At 44.7% G+C, this 22244-nt stretch overlaps 1 protein-coding gene across 4 annotated transcripts in view; it reads right to left on the bottom strand.

Moving 5' to 3' along the window:
- Nucleotides 1-22244, bottom strand: part of FHL2 (four and a half LIM domains 2) — a 102466-nt gene that overhangs the window by 6000 nt on the left and 74222 nt on the right. For all 4 annotated transcript variants that reach the window (XM_029053076.2, XM_029053092.2, XM_029053102.2 and 1 more), the window contains exons 4-5: nt 11141-11315; nt 3101-3270 (exon numbers count right to left, since the gene is read on the bottom strand). In XM_029053076.2, the coding sequence (XP_028908909.1) occupies nt 3101-3270; nt 11141-11315 (345 nt within the window). The remainder of the gene's footprint in view (nt 1-3100; nt 3271-11140; nt 11316-22244) is intronic.

The following is a 22244-nucleotide window of genomic DNA, read 5'->3' as shown; positions in this document are numbered from 1 at the left end:
GCCTCCTATGCTTCTTGATGCTGGTGTTCTCCCATAAATCCAGATCGGGGGGGCACTCAGGGGTGCATGCAGGGTCTGCGTCCTATATGATCATCATCGCATTTATTAAACACTTACAATGTCCTAAGCATTGGGGTAGATTCAAGATAATCAGATTGGATGTAGTCCCTGACCCACTTGGGGTTCATAGTCTAAGAGGGGGAGAGAAGAGAAGTGTTTTATCCCCTTTCCAGTGATAAGGAAATTAAGGCACAGAGAAATGGAGTGAGCTTGCCCAAGGCCAAATGGCAGGCACGTAGTGGAGCCAGTCCTCTTAACTTCCAACCCCACGATGGTTCCAATAGACCATTGGGTCCTAAATGATTATATATTATAAATTATATTAATGTCTGTCTCCCCCTCTAGACCAGAAGCTTATTGTGGGCAGGGAATGTGTCTACCGATTCTGTTATATTGTACTCAGCCAAGCACTTAACTTCTCTGCGCCTCAGTTCCCTCATCTTTAAAACGGGGATAAAGATTGTGAGCCCCATGTGGGACATGGACTGTGTTCAACCTAATTAGCCTGTAACCACCCCAGTGCTTAGAACAGAGCCTGGCACATAGTAAGCCCTTAACAAATACCACAATTATCACATTATTATCAATAATAATAATGAATACTATTGATTGAATCACTATATTTTTTAATGGTATTTATTAAGCGCTTACTATATGCCACGCACTGTACTAAGCGCTGGGGTAGATACAAGCAAATTGGGTTGGACATAGTCCCTGTCCCACATGGGGCTCATGGGCTCACAGTCTTAATCCCCATTTTACAGATGGGGTAATTGAGGGACAGAGAAGTGAAATGACTTGCCCAAGGTGACCCAGCAGACAAGTGGGGGAGCTGGGATTAGAACCCATGACCTTCTGGTTCCCAGGCCAGTACTCTATCCACTACACCATGCTTATTTATCGAGAGCTTGCTGTGTGCAAAACACTGTACGAAGCACTTGGAAGAGGACAATATAACAGGATTGATCGACTGACTCAGGCCTGGGCCAAGAAGACTACCCTTGGTCACAGAGGACTTTCACCTTTGTCAAACAAAGCCCCAGAAATTGAGCACATTGTCTCCAGGACAGCCCTGTGAAAGCCTGCCCAAACAGAACGCCAAGCCAGCCCAGAGTTGTGGAGGGAGACGGCTCGTCCGTTCCCAGGAGAAACAAGATCACGGGTGGTGGGGGAACTGGGAATCCTCAGCTGATATCAGCTCCGGGTCAGCTCCTGGAGTCCTGCCGATAAAGACTCTCCCACTGGGAGCCTCCAGGCACATGTTGAGGGCAGGGAATGTGTCTGTTTATTGTTGTTTTCTACACTCCCAAGGGCTTCGTACAGTGCTCTGTACAGAGTAAGTGCTCAATCAGTACGACTGAATGAACGCCTGTGCAGCAGGGAGAAAGTCGCTAACCCTGGCGGGGGGAAGGGCCCCCTCTCCAGGGACTCTGGTAGATCCGTGACCGTGGCAGACCAAGATGGCGAACGTTCACAGATCACCGCCAGGCCTTCGTCTAACTCATTGTTGTCCACTAACGCAATTTCAAAATTACTACACTTCTGTGTAGTTTTCTTACCTGGATGATGATCTACCTAGCCCAAAGGGCTACTACATTTTTCCAGGACTAAATGGCCACACTCCACCTCTACGTAATCAACTGAAACGCACCTGCTTAGTACAGTGCTTTGCACACAGTAAGCACTTAATTAATACGATTGAATGAATGAATGAAAGTGAGGCATAAAGGGCAGAACAAACACTTTTAAGGCGCAGTGAAACAATGTGGCAGGTAACAACAGCAGACAGAACCAACAAGGCACACGGCAATCAGGAGAGGTGTTTCTCAGTGAGCCGAGGACTTTTATTTTTTTTAATGGCATCTGTTAACCGCTTACTATGTGCCAGACACTGTACTAAATGCTGGGGTAGATACAAGCTAATCAGGTTGGGAACAGTCCATGTTCCACATGGGGCTCACAGTCTTAATCCCATTTCACAAATGAAGTAAGTGAGGCACAGAGAAGTGAAGTGACTTTCCCAAGGTCAAATAGCAGACAAGTGGCAGGGCTGGAATTAGAACCTGGATCCATCTGACTCCCAGGTCTGGGCTCTATCCACTATGTCATGCTGCGGGTCTGGGAGTCAGAAGAACCTGGGTTCTAATCCCGGCTCTGCTTCATGTCTGCCGTGTGACCTTGGGCAAATCACTTAGCTTCTCTGGGCCTCAGTCTCCTCATCTGTAAAAATGGGGATTAAGGCTGTGAGCCCCATGTGGGACAGGGACTGTGTCCAACCTGATTAACTTGTATCCACTCCAGTGCTTAGAACAGTGCTTGGCACATAGTAAGCACTTAACAAGTACCATTATTATTATTATTATTGGAAGCTTTGGTAGGCTAGAAGCATCAAAAAGTAGAGAAGGACTCAGAGAGCATACGGGCCCAAAGAGGGGGCTGAAAAGCCTAAACATAGAAATAGAAAGTTATAGGGCCTGAGAGAGTATAATGGAGATCAAGAGACATAGGTAAAGGCAAAGAAATAGACACTGCTAAGCAAAAACAACAAGGAAACGAAGAGAAAGTCACAGTCAATTAATCAATCCCATTTATTAACTGCTTACTGTATGCAGAACACTGTATTAAGTGCTTGGGAGAGTAGAATATAACAATACAACAAAGTTGGTAAACACATTCCCTGCCCACAAAGAGCTTACAGTCTGGGCGACTGTCTGCAACAAAAAGGCACAGAAACTGAGACTCCGGAGCAAAGAGATAGTTCAAAGGCAGTAGGAGATACCGAGAGTGAGACAGACAGAGTTAGAAACAGATGTTCTGAGAGGGTAAGAGGGAAAGAGAAAAACTCAAGCGAGTAGGTGGATAAGCAAGAGAGCCTAGTCTGCTGTGTGGGAGACAGAAGGGGCTGATGGAGAGGGAAATGAAAGAGAGAGAGAGGGAGAAAATTCATGCTCAATTCAACCATTCGATTCAGTTTTAATAATAAACACATTTAGGGGCCTAGGCTTTGGGCCGCAATGTGAGACGGCATCGACCCTGGTACCTTCTTGCACTGGACACACTGCATGGCAAACTGCTTCTCGTAGCAGGGCACGCAGAAGTTCTGATTGTCTTTGGGAATGAAACTCTTGGTGCCAATGGGCTGCTGGCAGCGGTGGCAGCTGAAGCAGGTCTCGTGCCAGCTGTTGCCTTTATATTCCATCTTGCGGGTGCCTGTCATCAGGGGCGAGAAACACACGAATTTCCCAATTTCCATTTTGGCTATCTTCCATCCGGCACAGCCCTTGGAGACTGTTCAGCCCGAGCGCGAGGGTGAGTTTCTTGAGGGCAATACGAGAGCAGCCATCTTGTCTTCAAATGCCATCTCTCATCCGGCTCCCCGATCTGTAATTCATTTTAACGTCTGTCTCCCCGACTAGGCCCCTCTCAGGGTGGCACCAGGAAAGTTTCCGAAACTGTACCGGTCTCGACTACGGGAGGGAGAGTCAAGCAGGAGACTACCCACTCCATTCCTAGCTTGGGCAGTGGCTTGCGAGTGGAAGGCAATCTGCTACAAGTCAAAACTCACCTGTGCTGGGCAGCAGCGACACGGGAGAGAGGTGAGGGAGGAGACTCAAGTTTACTGCACTGAAGGAGGCAGTGGTAAACCACTTCCGTATTTTTACCAAGAAAGGTCTTCGGATACACTTCTGAAGCGATTGCAGATGGAGAGTGGGGCGTTCTGGGAGAGATGTGTCCATGGAGTCACTAAGGGTCGGAGACGACTCCACAGCATAAGACAATACGCCTACGAGGTCCTAAGCTTCTTGAGGGCAGGGATTGTGTTTACCAACTCTACTGTATTGTACTCTCCCCTGCTTCAAAGCCTTATCGAAGGGACATCTCCTCCAAGAGGCTTTCCCTGATTAAGTCCTCCTTTCCTTTTCTCCCACTCCCTTCGGCGTCTCACCCTGATTTGCTCCCTTTATTCATCCCCTCCCCATCCCAGGCCCACAACACTTATATACATATCTGTAATTTATTTATTTATATTAATATCTGTCTCACCCTCTAGGCTGTAAACTCGCTGTGGGCAGGATATGTGTCTGTTTATCGTTATATTGTACTCTCCCAACCACTTAATACAGTGCTCTGCGCTCAGTAAATGCTTAATAAATACGAATGAATGAAGGAATGAACTTTCCCTAGTGCTTAGTACAGTACTTTGCACAGAGTAAGTGCTCAATAAGTAGCAATGATAAATTGACTCTAGAGCTCAGGGCAGGATAATTACAGCTCCCTACCCAGACCCCGGAGCTTAACCTCTGCAGTGCCAACCCCAAGGGGTCCCACTGGGTCTTCCCCCATCTTGATGGTTACTTGTTAAGCCCTTACTATGTGTCAAGCACTGCTCTAAGCGCTGGGGTAGATACAAGATAATCAGGCTGGACACAATCCCTGACCCACATGGGGCTCATGGTCTAAGAAGGAAGGAGTAGGATTAATCCCCATTTTACAGATGAGGTAACTGAGGCACAGGGAAGTGAAGCAACTTCCCCAATGTCACACAGGAGACAAATGGCGGATCAGGGATTGGAACCCAGGTCCTCTGGCTCCCAGGCCCGGGCTCTTTCCACAAGGCCACGCTTCTTCTCTCTAGGCCAGGCTGATTCTCCCTTCGCCTCTGTGGAGCTGGCACTCCTGGAATAGCCACTCCTCCTTTCTGGGTAAGTCCCCGAGGGGCAGAATGTGGAGCCTTGCTTACAGTGGGAGATAAATAATGATTCCACCAGAATTGGAGGGGAGGAAATGGATTGTGGGTGTGTCTGGGGCTCTCACTAATTACAGTCCTTTAGACTGTAAGCTCTTCATGGACAGGGAATGTGTCTGTTATATTGTTATACTGTACTCTCCCAAATGCTTAGTACCATGCTCTGCACATATTAAAGGCTCAATAAATACAAATGACTGACAGTATGTTCTCAGGCTTGCTTTACTGTAGCTTTGATTCTACAGGGTTGATGTAATTGTCCACGGCCCTTGTTAGGGCTGCCAAACCCAATTCATCCACCCAGGACCACCAGCAAAAGACACATTCTGTGCATGACTCCTCGGCCCTGGGATTAAGAGGTCCCTGCTAGGATGGTTTAAGGAGCAGAAGGAGCATGGCCTAGAGGATAGAGCCCGGGCCTGGGAGTCAAAAGCACCCGGGTTCTAATCCCAGCTCTGCCACTTGTCTGCTGTGTGACTGCCTTGATTACTGTATCAGCCTCCTTGCTGACCTCTCGGCCTCCTGTCTCTCCCCACCCCAGTCCATACGTCACTCTGCTGCCCAGATCATTTTCTACAAAAACATTCAGGCCACGTTTCCCAAAGTCTTAAGAACCTCTAGTGGTTGCCTATCCACCTCCGTATCACACAAAAACTCCTTACCATCAGCTTTAAAGCCCTTAATTACCTTGCCCCCTTCTACCTCACCTTGCTACTCTCCTACAACAACCCAGACTGCATACTTCGCTCCTCTAATGCTAACCTTCTCACTGTACCTCAATCTCAACTATCTCGCTGCCGACCCCTTGTCCACATCCTGCCTCTGGTCTGGGAAGTCCTCCCTCCTTATATCAGATAGACAACTACTCTCCCTACCTTCAAAGCCTTCAAGGCCTGTCGAAGCACATCTCTTCTAAAAGGCCTTCCCTGACTAAGCCCTCCTTTTCTCTTCTCCCACTCCCTTCTGTGGCACCCTGATTTGCTCCCTTTATTCATCTCCCGCTTCTAGTCCCACAGCACTTAGGTACATATCTGGAATTTTATTTATTTATATAAATGCCTGTCACCCACTCTAGACTGTAAACTCACTGTGGGCAGGGAATGTGCCTGCTATATTGTTATTAGTAATAATAATAGCAATTATAATATACAAATTATTATTATAATGATATTTGTTAAGCAGTTACTATGTGCCAGGCACTGTATTAAGCAGTGGGATGGATACAAGATAACTGGATTGGACACAGTCTTGTCCCGCATAGGGCTCACAGTCTTAATCCCCATTTTACAGATGAGGTAACTGAGGCCCAGAGAAGTGAAGTGACTTGCCCAAGGCCACACAGTAGACAAGTGGCAGATATGGGATTAGAACCCATGACCTTCTGACTCCCAGGCCTGTGCTCTATCCACTATGCCTTGCTGCTTCCCCTTGTATTGTATACTGTATTATATTGTACTCTCCCGAGTGCTTAGTACGGTGCCCTGCACAGAGTAAAAACATTCAATAAATAAGATTGACTGACTGACCTTGGACAAGTCACTTAACTTCTCTGTGACTCAGTTACCTCACTGTAAAATGGAGTTTAAGATTGTGAGCCCCATGTGGGATATGGACTATTTCCAATCCGATTATCTTTTATCTACCCCAGCACTTAGTGCAGTTACTGGTACATAATAAACGTTCAACAGATATTTAAAAAAATGAAAACGAACCCCCGTATTGGCAAGGAAAAATCCCTAGTAGCCACCCTTTCCCACCTCTCCTATCACTGAGTCCTCGATGGAGATGTTTTTCCCGGGGTGCACTCTAGTGAACACTGGCCCTGGTAACCTCACGGTCAGGACAATTGGAATACCCCAGTGAGGTGGTGTGGTTCTGGAGCCCAAGAACAGCACAAACCACAGGCAACTACCGAGCCCAGCAACTACCTGGGAGCTCACGTTCCAACAGAAGGAGAAGGAGAAAGGCAGATCTGGGGGAGGACAGGCATTCTTTCATTTCAAACTTTGAATGTGGCCCGTCATGTTGGTTTAAAAGGAAGGGTGGCTCATCATGGGAAATAATAATTATAATAATAAAGCTATTTGTTAAGCACTTATTATGTGTCATGTCCTGTACTAGGTGCTGTGTAGATTCAAGGTAATCAGGCCCCACACAGGACTCCAAATAGGAGGGAGAAGAGGTATTGAATCTGCATTCTGCAGATTCAGATGAGGGAACTGCAGCAAAGAGAAGTGAGTGATTTGTCCAAGGTCACACAGCAGACAAGTGGAGGAGCTGGGATTAAAACCCAGGTCCTTCTGACTCCCATAGGAAGCACTTAACAAGTATCACTATAATTATTATTACTATTATTATTATTATTAATAATGGTATTTAAGTGCTTACTATGTGCCAAGCACTGTTCTAAGCACTGGGGTAGATGCAAGGTAATCAGGTTGTCCCACGTGGGGCTCACAGTCGTAATCCCCATTTTATAGATGAGGTAACTGAGGCACAGAGAAGTGAAATGACTTGCCCAAAGTCACATAGCTGATAAGTGGCAGAGCTGGGATTAGAACCCACGACCTCTGACTCCCACATCCCTGCTCTTTCCACTAAGCCACGCTGCTTCTCATATTACTATCTGTAAAGATAAAGAAGTGAGGTCCTACTTCTTCTTCCCTCTCTTTTCTCCCCTCTCATTGCTCTTTTTTATGGTATTTGTTAAGCACTTCCTATGTGTAAAGCACTCTTCTATGTGCTGGGGTAAATACAAGTTAATCAGCCTGAATACAGTCCCTATCCCACATGGGGCTTACAGGCAAGTAGAAGGGAGAACAGGTATTGGATTTCCATCTCTTGCAGTTGAGGAAACTAAGGGCCCAGGGAAGTGAAGCGACTTGCCCAAGGTCACACAGCAGGCAAGTGGCAGAGCTGGGATCAGAACCCAGGTCCTCTCCTCCCCAGGCCTACGCTTTATCCACAAGGCCAAAGTCTCTTTTTCATCCATCGCCAAGAACAATCTCAGCTGCTGACTGAGCTGTTTGATGCAGACATTGTTGGTCCGTGGGATGACAATTACCATGTGGTATCTCAGGCAGCGGTTATCTTTCCTTCAGATTTTGCCCAGGGATGACTATAGTCATCACCAGACAAATAAGAATGATGATAACAGCAGAGCTCATCAAATGGCGATGTGAATCTGAATCGAAAATCCTGAGCCACCAAAATGAATGTAAACCCCCAGACCACTTGCTTAACGATAGAGGTTTATTAAAAGGGTAGGAAGGTCATTGGATCAAATTCTATTACTGGCAAAAAGACTGTAATTAAATTAAATTTTTAATTTAAAAAATGTTTTAAAAGCAGGCCAAAATGTAATTTTATGTAACTCGAAGAAATTTATTTTCACTCTCATTTTTAAAAGAATCCTAGATACTCCTATAATTGAAGATGAGAAAAAAATCTCTCCAAACAACCTACATTCAACCTAGCCCTGCCCAGCTAGATTTAAATCCTGGGAAAATAGTTGTTAGCAAGGTGTTTGAAATCAGCTTTCCCCCCCATATAAATATAGGCTTGGTAGGTGTGTAATCCTAGAAAACAGTTATTAAAATCAAGACGCAAAGTGAATGAACACGTTACTTCTATGAGGAAAGATGGTGATTACTACCTGCCGTCTATCCAGGGGTGTGATACCTTCCCATTTTTTGCCACCTTCCTCTACCTATTCCCCACCCCCAGCTCTTTATAGCATCTGGATTCACTTGAATTAAAATTTCTAATTTCGGGTCCTGCCCAGCCATTTACCCAGAAGAGAACTGCGTATGGTCTCCCAAACCCAGGAGGGAGAACACGGCTGGTTTTTCAATTTTAGCAGCACGAGAGATTTAGGTGACATAGAAGGAAGAAAGTCTCAAATAGGGAAAGGTTACTGAGGGAGACTGGGGAATTGCCTCCCTGCCAAGTATTCTCAGGGAGGAATCCCCATCTCTTTATGTGAAATAAATAGACTGTGAGCCCTTTACTGAGCAGGTATTGTCTCTGTCTGTTGCCGAATTGTACATTTCAAGTGCTTAGTACAGTGCTCTGCACATAGTAAAGGCTCAGTAAATACTATTGAATGAATGAAATAGAATCAACCAGGGGTATTTATCGAGCACTTACTGTGTGCAGGCCACTGTACTAAACACTTGAGAAAGTACAATACGAGAGAGTTGACAATAATGTGTCAGGCACTGTCCTAAGCACTGTGGTGAATACAGGCAAATCAGGTTGGACACGGTCCCTGTCCCACATAATAATAGTAATGATGGTATTTGCTAAGTGCTTACTATGTGCCAAGCACTGTACTAATCACTGGGGTAGATACAAGGTAATCAGGGTGTCCCACATGGGACTCAAAGTCTTAATCCCCATTTTACAGATAAGGTAACTGAGGCATAGAAAAATTAAGTGTCTTGCCCAGAGTCACACAGCTGATAAGTGGCAAAACTGGGATTAGAACCCATGACCTCTGACTCCCAAGCCCGTGCTCTTTCCACTAAACCGCGCTGCTTCTCTATGGAGCGCACAGTCTTAATCTCCATTTTACAGATGGGGTAGTTGAAGCCCAGAGAAGTTAGGTGACTTGCCTGAGGTCACACAGCAGACAAGTGGCAGAGCTGGGATTAAAATCTAGGTCGTTCTGACTCTCAGGCCCGTGCTCTAGCCATTGAGCCATGCTGCTTCACAATAGTAGACACATTCCCAGCCCACAATAAATTTACAGTTTAGAGGGGGAGAACTCACAATAACTTTAATATCAGGGCTGAGTTAAAGCACAATGACCCTGCCAAGGCTATTTGTAAATCAGAATGTCCTCCCACACCCCACTCCCCTGAGAGGCTTCTGGCAAACCCCTGAGGGGTCAAGGGAGGTCCCTATGAGGTCTGGGGTCACTGGCCCATTTGCTCCCTGGTTAAAACGGACCTATAATAATTAATAATAATTATGGTATTTGTTAAGTGCCAGGCACCATACTAAGCAACGGGGTGGATACAAGCTAATCAGCTTGGGCACAGTCCCTGTCCCACATAGAGCTCATAGCCTCGATCTTCAGTTTACAGATGTGGTAACTGAGGCGCAGAGAAGTTAGTGACTTGCCCAAGGTCACACAGCAGACATGTGGTGGAGCCAGGATTAGAACCCATGACCTTCTGACTCCCAGGCCCGTACTCTATCCACTACACCACGCTGCTTCCTGAGATAGATGTGAAAGTGTTGGTTCAGGAATCATGCCTACCAACTCTACTGTGTTATACTCTCCCAGGTGCTTAGTACAGTGTCTTACACACAACAGGTGCTCAATAAATACCACTGATTGACTGACACTTTCTTGGGAAGGCGAATGACTTGGGTTAGTCCAGTGTCCAGATTCTAAGACAACTGATCTTCTGGGGAATGGCTGGTGGAGCCTGAGGGCAAGGCTGTCCAACATTTTATTTATCAAGTTAAAGCCGTGGGGCCTAATGGAAAGAGCACAGGCCTGGGACAGAGGATCCAGGTTCTAATCCTGACTCTGTACTTGTCTGCTGTGCGACCTTGGGCAAGCCACTTAACTTCTCTATGCCTCGGTTTGCTCATCTGTAAAACAGGGATCTAATACCTGTTCTCCCCCCAGCTTAGTCTGTGAGCCCTCTGTGGGACAGGGACTGCATCTGACTCTAGAATCTGCATCCCCCTCTAGAAGGTAAGCTTGCTGTGGGCAGGGAATGTGCCTACCAACTCTTGTACATTTCACTCTCCCAAGTGCTTAGTACAGTGCTCTGCATTCAGTAAGAGCTCAATAAATGTCACTGATTAATTGATTGATCTAGCCCAAGTCACAACTACCCCAGTGCTTAGAACAGAACTTAGTACAATAATAATGTAAATTAAAGCAGTATGGCATAGTGGATAGAGCGTGGGCCTGGGAATCAGAAGGACCTGGGTTCTAATCCCGCCTCTGCCACTTGTCGGCAATGTGACCTTGGACAAGTCATGCTTCTCTGGACCTCAGTTTCCTCATCTGTAAAATGGGGATTGAAACTGTGAGCCCCCCATGGGACAGGGACTGTGTCCAACCCGATTTTCTTGTATCCACTCCAGCGCTTCATACAGTGCCTGGCACAAAGTAAGTACTCAACAAATACCACAATTATTATTATTACTACTGTTAAAGTTTCTTCTCAGGGGTTTTCTTCTCTGAACCTCTGCCACAGGGAAATCCCCCTAGAGATACTTTCACTCCAGAAGCAGCAGCGGGAAGCTGCAACCCTCCCTGGCCCTTGTTCTCCTGGCCCCTGTGAGCAGAAAGAAGATGGTCCTTACCTGGCATTATAGTCTTCAGGCACCCACTGCATTTGGAAGAGTACTCCCTGGAATAACACTCAGTACAGAGTAGGTGCTCCTCTTTGGCTGCAAAAGGCTTGTCCACCAGAGAGCTCTTACACTGGAAGCAGTGAAAGCAGGATTCATGCCAGTGCCGATCCTTGTATGACAGATCCTGCAGAAATCCCAAACCACAGAGAAAACAGGATGAGTATTCGCTCCCGACAGAGTCTGGATGACTCTTTAAACCTCCAAGGTCACCACGAGTTCGGCCGGCAGACAGTCTGATGCTTCTGGATCTTATCTGCCAGCTGGAAAGAGACAAAGTTAAGTTGTTTTCTTTTGCTATCAGTTGAGTAAAAAAAAAACAACGAAAAAATACATTTTTGTAATGGAAAAACAAATAGTCTCTCATTTAGCATTTCCTCTAAGAATACTGAGGCCAGCATTTCAACAAGGATACAAATCTAGTCACTGTCTCGATAGCATACCTTTGGTCCCGGCTGAACTGTATGCTTTTTGAAAGGCTAATATATCTTTTGGAACCATGGTTACAACTCAGTTCACCAGGAGAGATCATTTTATAAATCAACAGGTTGAATCCACAGCTCTACAGAAACTGACCACAGACCTCAGAAACTGTGGTCAATTTATTATTTAAGAGAGTCTTAACGATGAAGCAAAATCAAAACAAGTCCAATCGTCAAAAACCTAAAATCCTCAAATATTCCAAAATGGCATCTGTCCATCAAAAATGTCCCATCTGATGTCCAAAAACTCTGGAAAACAAAGCTGAAAATCTTATTCTACTGTTTTTATAGCTCTTGTCAAGAATCCTGACAATTAAATGATGTGTAGCTGTGCGCACCCCCAAAGGCCCCGGTGCTGAGCAAGGAAGCTTTTTGTCTGGAGACGCAACATGGTCCAGTGGAAAGAGCATGGTCTGGGAAACAGAGGACCTGGGTTCTAATCCCAGTTCTGCCATTTACCTGCTATATGACCTCGGGCAACTCACTTAACTTCCATGAGCTTCAATTCCCTCATCTGCAAAATGGAGGCTCAGTATCTGTTCTCCCTCCTACTTCACTGTGAGGCCCAAGTGGGACCTGATAATTTTGTTTCTATCCCAGCCCTTATTACAGTGCTTGGCAAAGAGTAAGCACTCAACAAAATCACAGTTATTATTACTATTCTTGTCAAGAATTCCCAGTGTAACCAGCTTTCGTGCACTTGGAGGTAGAATCATAAATTTTGTTCTTTGGTTCTGCCATCTGCCAGAAGGCTGATGGGGTGTGTTGAGGAGGGGTAGCCGCGAAAATCCTACTTTTGGTTATAGTGATGGTGGTGGTGGTAGAGGAGACAGCCGGGAGTCTAGAACAGAGCCAGGCAGCAGCATCTGGGAGATGTTAAGTTAAAGGAGGAATCCAGAGATCCCTCCTCAATGCCATGAGTTTGAAGTTTGAAAAAATGGTATTTGTTAAGTGCTTACTATATGCCAAGCACTTTACTAAGAGCTGGGGTAGATACAAGCTAATCAGGTTGGACATAGTTTGTGTCCCACATAGGGCTCAAATCTTAATCCCCATTTTGCAGATGAGGTAACTGAGGCACAGAGAAGTAAAGTGACTTGTCCAAGGACATACAGCAGACAATTGGCAGAACTGGGACTATAACCCAGGCTCTTCTGACTCCCAATCCCGTGCTTGTTCCACCATACCATGCTGCTTTTCTATGATCAAATCTGTACATGCCATTCAAAAGCTTCTGAAAACAACCAATAATCTCAAAAACTTTTGATATCTTCATTTTTTTCACCCTCCCATCAGAAAGGCCTACTGCTTTTGCCTCCCTGAAGAGGAGATGTCTATTTTTATTATTTTTTTTAACAAAGGAAGTTGAACAAACCAATCCTAGACTTTGGGGAGAAATTATTTTTCTTGCTAGAAAAATGTAAGTTGGAGCCAATAGGGAGTTTTTCAAACTGTGACATTTGGCTGCTGGAAAAATGGAACAGACATCGGCTAGCTTTCTTTATTGTTATCTTGCCTGAAACTGAAAACCTGGCCATATTTCTCCCTCAAATTATTATTCTTTGCATTTCAGGGTCTTATTTGATTTTTTAGATTAGATTGCTGTGTGGTTGGGATTTTTCCCCTTTAACAAATGAAACTCCATTTTTTATGTTGATATTTTTTTTTTGCCTCAGCTTTTCAATCAATGCCGCATCCAAAATCTGACTCAAAATAAGTTTGTGAGGGAATAAAAATCACCTTCTTTTCCTTTGAAATTTTCCTCATGGCCATTGGGCTCGGACACCTGTGGCAGATGCCCGCTTTGTATATGGAAAAAGAAGATGGAAAAATGTCTATTCAATAGTCTTGCTACACATTCTAGGTCAAGAGGGCTTTTGTGATTGAAAAGGAGGAAGCAGAGTACACTTGCTTGCCTTCCAGTCAACCGTTCATGCCCTGGATCCTTCTCCTGCTAACCCCCGAGAAAAATCTCAAGATCCTGTGAGCTCTCACCAGGTTTAAGCCCGTGTATATTCTCCTGATGGGTCCTAGAAACCTATGGACAGGGCTTTTAGAGGTTTCAGTGCCTTTGGGTTATAACTTATGATATAGATTTGGGTACTCTTTAAAAGTCAGCCCTAAAAATCTACTTCCATCGGAAACTGGAAAAAACTGGCTAAAAGAATTATATTCTTTCCCCAGGCTGCTATTTATCAGGTTTATAGCAAAGACAATTATTTTGGCTCACAAGCCACTGATCACAGTTTGTAAGTCTTCTGTGGGTCGCCAGTGAAGAGGGAGGAGGATAACAGCAGGACTTAAAAGGTTGGAAGTCCTCTGGACTGTAAGCTCCTTGTGGACAGGGCACATCTCTACCCAGAGCTGTTACAGTGTACTCTCCCAAGCGCTTAGTATAGTGCTCAATAAATACAATTGCATGATTGCTTGATTGATTGGAAGTGGCTGTGTGCCTGCCTGCAAAAGCTGTTCTGTGGTTCTTCATGGGCCACGGGTAGAATCTGCAATTCTCACTGCTACTCTGACCCTATCAGAATTGGAGGGGCCCAGAGTGAAACGCAACATTCTGAGTCTCGTCTCAATCAAATGCCTGCAAGGAACCTTCAAAACTCCTCCCAGTGGTGAAGGATTCCTGCTGCAAAAATGGAGACTCAGTATCTGTTCTCCTTGCTACTCCACTGGAACAAAGATGACCTCTGAATTTTGGCCTGCTAATTTTTTCAGTCACACTTGATTCTCTATTCAACCTCTTTGTACCTCCCCCACCAAAATCTTATTTGGCATTTCTGTTTGACAGGCTCACTCCACCCAGCAGATTCATGATACTTTTGTCTTTCCGCTGGATTTATCACTAAGCGATTTACTTCCTCAGGATGGATTAGATTGGGAATTTCTGGCACATATTTCTAGCAATTCTGTGGTCCTCATCATTATTTTTCCTCAATGTCTACTTTTGTTGAGCACGCTCTTCCAAACCAAAGCCATGCTCAGAACTACAGCTTGACATCTTGATAGACGACACCAGGTGAGGAAATTATCTTTGCTATGTCAGCTGTTTTCTGTGTGCCTATCAGGTTTCAGGTGAACAAGTGCTGTCTTCCCCATGGGGGGCAAAACAGCAGTGACTCATACTTGGGATATTGATACTTAACACAAGGAAGAAATGTCACTTATGTATTTCTCTGGATGTTGGTTTGTTTCTGCATGTTGCCTATACTTTTCAGGGAAAGAACTTCATGCAGATGGCAGGGAGCCCAACTGTTAGAAAAAAGGAAGGATAGGAAGGAGAATTTCAGAGAAACTGCCTCTTTAAACTGAGGCAGTTTTCTGAAGCTTTTCAAAGCTTGAAACTCTTCAAAGCTTTCTGAAGAGTCCAAGAGAAACATACTTTTAAAGAACATGATTGAGATTAGCTTCCTGACTGCTTTGCTCTCAGCAGAGTCAATAGATAATTATTAAGGAACTATGAGGAATGGAGTACTGAAGTAAAACAACTGAGTGTTTGGATGTGCTAGATATATATGGCTGTTAGAGAGAACAGAACAATGTAGAAAAACTAACTTTGCAATCATATCTTCCCCCCAAGTTAAAAATAGCTATTTTTTTCTCTAGAGTGCAAGAGATCGCTGTAATGGTAATCAATTGATCAGTAAATCAATGGTATCTATTTAGTGCATACTGTGGCCACGGCACCATATTAAGTGCTTGGGAGGGTACAATATAACAGAGTTTGCAGGCACATTCCCTGCCCACAAGGTGTTTGTAGTCTGGATGGGGGTTAAAATGACAGTTAAAATCTGGTCTGCGTGACATAAATTTTCATAAGCACTGAGAAATGTTCTTCTCTATGCTATAATGATTCATGGGTGGCTGAAAGGATCAATGCGTGATCAATAATCCTTTTCATGATGCTAACATATGGAATTTGGTTTCTTGTTAATGGCAGCGACCAATCTTTTGATTTCAATTGCTGACACCTCTCCACAGCTTAACCCTCTTTTCCCCCCATCTCCCTCTGCTCCTCCCCCTCTCCCTTCCCATCCCCTCAGCACTGTACTCGTCTGTTCAACTGTATATATTTACATTACCCTATTTATTTTGTTAATGAAATGTACATCGCCTTGATTCTATTTAGTTGCCATTGTTTTTACGAGATGTTCTTCCCCTCGACTCTATTTATTGCCATTGTTCTTGTCTGTCTGTCTCCCCCGATTAGACTGTAAGCCCGTCAAACGGCAGGGACTGTCTCTATCTGTTGCCGACTTATTCATTCCAAGCGCTTAGTACAGTGCTCTGCACATAGTAAGTGCTCAATAAATACTATTGAATGAATGAATAGGACTCCAAAGAAGCTGCTGCCTCTAACTGCTGTTGCAAGGTTACCGTCTGTTCCTGTTGCTTCTTAGTAATCAGTTTCACCCCATTTTTTTGCAAACGCAACTCTAGAACTCAATCTGCTTCTACACATCCTCTGGCCATTTTTATTTTTATGGTATTTGTTAAGTAATTACTATGTGTCAAGCAATGAGGTAGATACAAAGTAATCAGGTTGGTGCATTCCTTGTCCCACATAGGGCTCAGAGTCTTAATTCCCATTTTACAGATGAGGTAAACTGAATCTATCAATCAATCATATTCATTGAGTGCTTATGGGTAGGGAATGTGTCTGTTATATTGTACTCTCCCAAGCGTTTAGTACAGTGCTGCACACATTAAGTGCTCACTAAATATGATCGGTTGCAGAGCACTGTATTAAACGCTTGGGAGAGTACAGTATAACAGAGTTGGTAGACGCGTTCCCTGCCTGCAACAAGCTTACAGTATAGAGAAATTAAGTGACTTACCCAAGGTCACACAGAAGACACGTGGGACAGTCAGAATTAGAACCCAGGTCCTCTGCCCCTTAGGCCTGTGCTCTTTTCGCCTGCAGAACTGTTCCAAAGTTGGTAGAGTATCAAATGGCAGAGAGATATTGATGTAGGAAATCACTTTAGATTTAATATTGTTCTTAGATACATTGATATCCACCAACTATCTGGGATATCTGTGGCAGTTCCAAGTCTCATATCTATGGAAGAGAGATACTCTATAGATCTTTAGTATTGGCTGGAGTTTGATATATGATGGATGCAAAGCAGACAGGGCTAATGGAAAGTGCCTAGGCCTCGGAGGTAGAAGGCTTGAGTTCTAATCCCAGCTCTGCCACTTGCCTGCTGTGTGACCTTGGGTCAGTCACTTCACTTCTCTGTGCCTTAGTTTCCTCATCTGTAAAATGGGGCCTGTTCTGCCTTCTTCTTAGACTACGAGCCCCATGTGGGACAGAAACAATTTCTGATGTGATTATCCAGCCTAAAGCTTAGTACCGTGCTTGGCAGATAGTAACCACTTACCAAATACCATTATTGTAAATATTAAATCTATTTTAACACAACCAAATATAGCTGATGATTTTCCCACATCTTCCTCCATGTGGTTCTTTAAAAGACTGAATAGGGTTCATGGAACATACACCATGCATCCTTGAGAACCATGTCCTTTAATTCTGTCTCTTTGGAAGTTCGCCAAGAGGCAAGAAGAATTATTAACTTAAGAAGATAATTCACAATAACTACACGTAAGATCTCCTTAGATTCAAGAGTCCAAGCTCACAAAGCATTTTTGTGAACCATAAGGCTTTCCTCGGATTCTCAAGGGAAATCTTTTCTATGTATTGAGCAAGATTTTAGCTCATACAAGAGAAGCAGCGTGGCTTAGTGGAAAGAGCACAGGCTTGGGAGTCAGAGGTCATGGGTTCTAATCCCAGCTCTGCCACTTATCAGTTGTGTGACTTTGGGCAAGTCACTTAACTTCTCTTTGCCTCACCTACCTCATCTGTAAAATGGGAATTAAGACTGTGATGAGCTCACATGGGACACCCTGATTATCTTGTATCTACCCCATAGCTTAGAACAATGCCTGGCACATAGTAAGTGCTTAACAAATACAATAATTATTATTATTATTATCAACTTTTCTATACCCATCTAAAAACGATGTTACAAGACAGGTTGGGACTAGGGATTGAAATACTTGTAAAGTACTTCAAACCCAGGTAACTGGACTAGATAAAATGCCTAAAAAATTATTAGCCATGATGAACGATGCCATTCAAAATTTTCTTTTTGATACTTTAATGCAATTAGGTGACTTGTGGAAGCCAAATCAAGGCACTTAAATGCCGCAGAAGCCTACAGAAGCCATGATTCTTGCTACTTAACCATTTCCATCTAATATTGCTTGGGGAATTGCAGTAAGTCCCCTCTCAGTGTCACACTTGGAGAGTTTCCAGTACTCTACCAGTCTCAGCTATGGGAGGGAGAGTCAACCAGGGGCCTAACCGTTCCATTCCTAGCTTGGGCAGTGGCTAACGAGTGGCAGGCAATCTGCTACAAGTCAAAACTCACCTGTGCTTGGGCAGCAGCGGCATGGAAGAGAGTCGAGGGTGGAGGGTTAAGTTTACTGCACGGAAGAAGAAAATGGTAAACCACTTCCGTAATTTTATCAAGAGAACTCTATGGATACACTACCAGGACGATTGCAGATGGAGGTGGGGCGATCTGGGAGAGATGCATCCATGGAGTCGCTATGAGCTGGAGATGACTCGACAGCATAAAACAAGACAAAATTGCAGAAAGTAGGGGACTGAGCTTCTGTGCTTTTACAGAATTACCAACAAATCTTTCTGCAGAGCCGCTTCCCAACCATACAGATGAGAATCTAGCCCATTTTTAAATATCACAGAGCAGGCAAACGGTGGAGCTAGGATTAAACATCACCCACAGGAAGAAGATCCTAAAACCGACTGAAAAAGCATTTGGAAAACCTTGTACTTCCAAGGGGTTTGTAAACTATTTTCTTCAGACCTTTTAAAGACTTTTCTTTAAAAAGCTGGCACAAGGGAAAGCACTGCATTCTTGACTTGAGGAGCTTTGCAGTTAATCCTTTGAGTTCACTGGAGAGCAGCGAAGCCCAGTGGAAAGAACACAATCCTGGGAGTCAGAGGACCTGGATTCTAATCCCAGCTCTGCTCCCTGCCTGCTTTGTGACCTTGAACAAATCACTTAGCTTCTCTGTGTCTCAGTTCCCTTATCTGCAAAATGGAGATGCAATACCTGTTCTCTGTCCTAGACTGTGAGCCCCATATAGGATCTGATTATCTTGTATCTACCCTAGCATTTAGTACAGTGCTTGGCGCTTAATAACCACTTAACAAAAACCACAGTTTTATTATTGGCTATCACAGGCTCAAGCTACCCAGCCAATCTCCTCTGCTTTTCCACAGTTTTAGAGATGGGTCTCTCTTTTCCCCGATTAGACTGTAAGCCCGTCAAACGGCAGGGACTGTCTCTATCTGTTGCCGACTTGTTCATTCCAAGCACTTAGTACAGTGCTCTGCACATAGTAAGCGCTCAATAAATACTATTGAATGAATGAATGAATGAATTTTCCTTTCCTCTCCCATCACAGGCTGCTGGCAAGGCCACGGTGCACCTGGGAAAGACGGAGGAAGAGTTCAAAGCTTCCTGCTACTGTGATGCACTCCAGGCCCAGATATGGTAGGGAAATCACAGGAAAAGACCAATTTTGTTTTGGGAACATTAAAGGGCTGACAAGCTGGCCAAGAGAATGTAAATGTGTGGGTGGGGTTGGTGCTGTGGGAGGTACTCCTAAAGGAAAACCCTGCATTCCAGAATAGACAATAAAATGCAGAAAAACACAAACTGGATCTGTTAGGAGAAACACATGGGGGAATGGAGACACGGCTCTGAATTTAGGTCCGTTGGGTGGGCGGAGGAGAGAAAGCGTGGAAATGGGAAGCCATTTTCCTCAAATCTCCTTTCTCTTAAAAGGCCATCTGAAAAAGGTGCTGCCATTGGATTTAAAAGGTCCTGGCTTCGATAAAGGTCAGACGCTAAATGTCTCCTGCCGTGGTCCCTTGAAGTTTCTAATCTATTAGTCAAAAGTCACCTAAACATGAAGCAGGAATGTTTATAGGGAGCAGATTGTCCTGAAACCTGATTTACCCCACATGGTTCCCATTTAGCTAACTAGGTGCTGCAAAGAACAGTTCTTTAAAAATAAAGCAGACATCATCTCTGCAATTCAGGCACCATCTCCAAGAGAATTGACAGTGTGTTTTTTGTTTCATTTTTAAACATCACTTGATTGAAGGCCAGGCAGAGGCCTTATTTTAAAAACTACCCATACCCCTCTAGAGAGGAGCAGAAGAGTCTCTGGCAAAGATTCCCATTAGAAATAAATTGCATTGCTGTTCCATTTCTCCAATTTGCAATATCTTTTAATGTCATTCTCCCCCTCTAAAGTGTAAACTCCCTGTGGGTGGGATTGTGTCTACCAACCCTAATGACCAGGTTTCTGCGTGGCCTAACGGAAACAGCATAGGCCTGGGAGGCAGAGGACCTGGGTTCTAAGTGCAGGTCTTCCACTTACCTGCTGTATGACCTTGGACAAGCGACTTAACTTCTCTGTGCCTCAGTTTCTCCAACTGTAAAAATGGTGATAAGATATATGTTCTTCCTCTTACTTAGACAATGAGGACCACAGTGGACAGGGACTATGTGTGACCCTTTCAAAAAAGATAGTATTTGTTAAGCACTGACTATGTGTCAGGAACTGGACTAAGCAGTGGGGTAGAAACAAGCTAATAAGGTTGAACAAAGTCCCTGTCCCACATAGGGCTCTCAGTCTTAATCTCCATTTTAAAGATGAGGAAACTGAGGCACAGAGAAGTTAAGTACCTTACCCAAGGTCACACCGCAGACAAGCTGCGGAACCAGATTGAGAAACCAGGCCCTCCAACTCCCATGACACTACTCTTTCCTCTGAGCCACACTGATGGACTTATATCTACCCCAGTCCTTAAAACAGTGCTCATCACACAGTACGCACTTAATACCATAATTAGAATTATTTCTCTCCCAAGCATTCATTACAGTGCTCTGTACATACAAGCACTCCATAAATCCTACTGATTGATTGAAGCTAGTCCCTCCCCACCTTTCCGGAGTTTGCTAAGGATTTGGTGGAATTTTAATGCATTTTTCAAACAAGATCCCTGGGTGTGTAGAGTGAGGAGGTGAAAGACAACCTTGATCCTGGAAACCCGCCACCAGAGCAGAACAATTCTAAGATTCCATCTCTACACTTTCTGCACCATACCGAAACTGCATCTCTTCGCCAACACAAGCGGCACTGAGAATGGGGTCGCTCTGTGTCTTTGGCAGGCTCCAAGGCTGAACCCGGAGAGCCGGGTTGAAGAACCCCAGCCGCACTAGTCCCAACAACCCTCGCTGATCTCCGGACCTGTGTTTGGGTCCATTCCCAGAGTTGGCCAGATGGAATGAACTGTCATCAGAGGCCCTACCCCACCCCCATCACCGCCAGGCTCAAAATGAAGAGTTGGCTCCTAGGATCAGTCCATGGGTAGCCACTGAGTTGGTTTCAGGTGGTCTGCCCCAGTCCCAGCTCTTGAGCAAAAAGGGAAGGAGGCTGCAACACCACCAGAGAAATCCTTAAGGATAGGGTAAATTAAATGTAAAATGTTCCCTGTGATGTCGTTACGGGATGCTTTTGTGCCTGGCATAATGTACACGATGTCACAGGTGTCTCGGTGCCCACTAACTTTAAGTGCTGTCATAGGTCAACTGGGCCATTCATTCATTCAATAGTATTTATTGAGTGCTTACTATGTGCAGAGCACTGCACTAAGCACTTGGAATGAATAAGTCGGCAACAGATAGAGACAGTCCCTGCCGTTTGACGGGTTTACAGTCTAATTAGGGGAGACGGACAGACAAGAACAATGTTAATAAATAGAGTCAAGGGGAAGAACATCTCGTAAAAACAATGGCAACTAAATAGAATCAAGGCGATGTACATTTCATTAACAAAATAAATAGGGTAATGTAAATATATACAGTTGAACAGACGAGTACAGTGCTGAGGGGATGGGAAGGGAGAGGGGGAGAAGCAGAGGGAGATGGGGGGAAAAGAGGGTTAAGCTGCGGAGAGGTGAAGGGGGGGGTAGAGGGAGCAGAGGGAAAAAAGGGGGGAGCTCAGTCTGGGAAGGCCTCTTGGAGGAGGTGAGTTTTAAGTAGGGTAGGTTTTAAGTAGGTTTTAAGTAGGGCCAGTGACTGGAATTCCCTTCTCTTCCACTCTCAAATGCTGCAGAAGCACAGTCGTTCATTGGCATTTATCTTTTTTTTATGGAATTTGTAAAGCGCTTACTATGGGCCAGGCACTGAACCAGGGGCTGGGATAGATAAAAGTTAATCAAGTTGGACACAGTCCCTGATCCACTCAGGGCTCCCAGTCTTAATCCCCATTTTACAGATGAGGTAACAGGCACAGAGAAGTGAAGTGACTTGCCCAAGGTCAGACTGCAGACAAGTGGTGCTTATACAGCACTTACCGTGTGCGAAGCACTGTACTAAGTACTTGGGAAGGTAAAATACAAGAGTTGTAGGAGTTTATAGTGTTGAGGAGGAGCGTCTAGTCTAGAGGCCCAGAATTCT

Source organism: Ornithorhynchus anatinus, chromosome 2, assembly GCF_004115215.2.
Source record: "Ornithorhynchus anatinus isolate Pmale09 chromosome 2, mOrnAna1.pri.v4, whole genome shotgun sequence".
NCBI lineage: Eukaryota > Metazoa > Chordata > Mammalia > Monotremata > Ornithorhynchidae > Ornithorhynchus > Ornithorhynchus anatinus.
The sequence above is the reverse complement of the archived record's forward strand: the minus strand, read 5'-3'. Positions and strand labels throughout refer to the sequence as shown.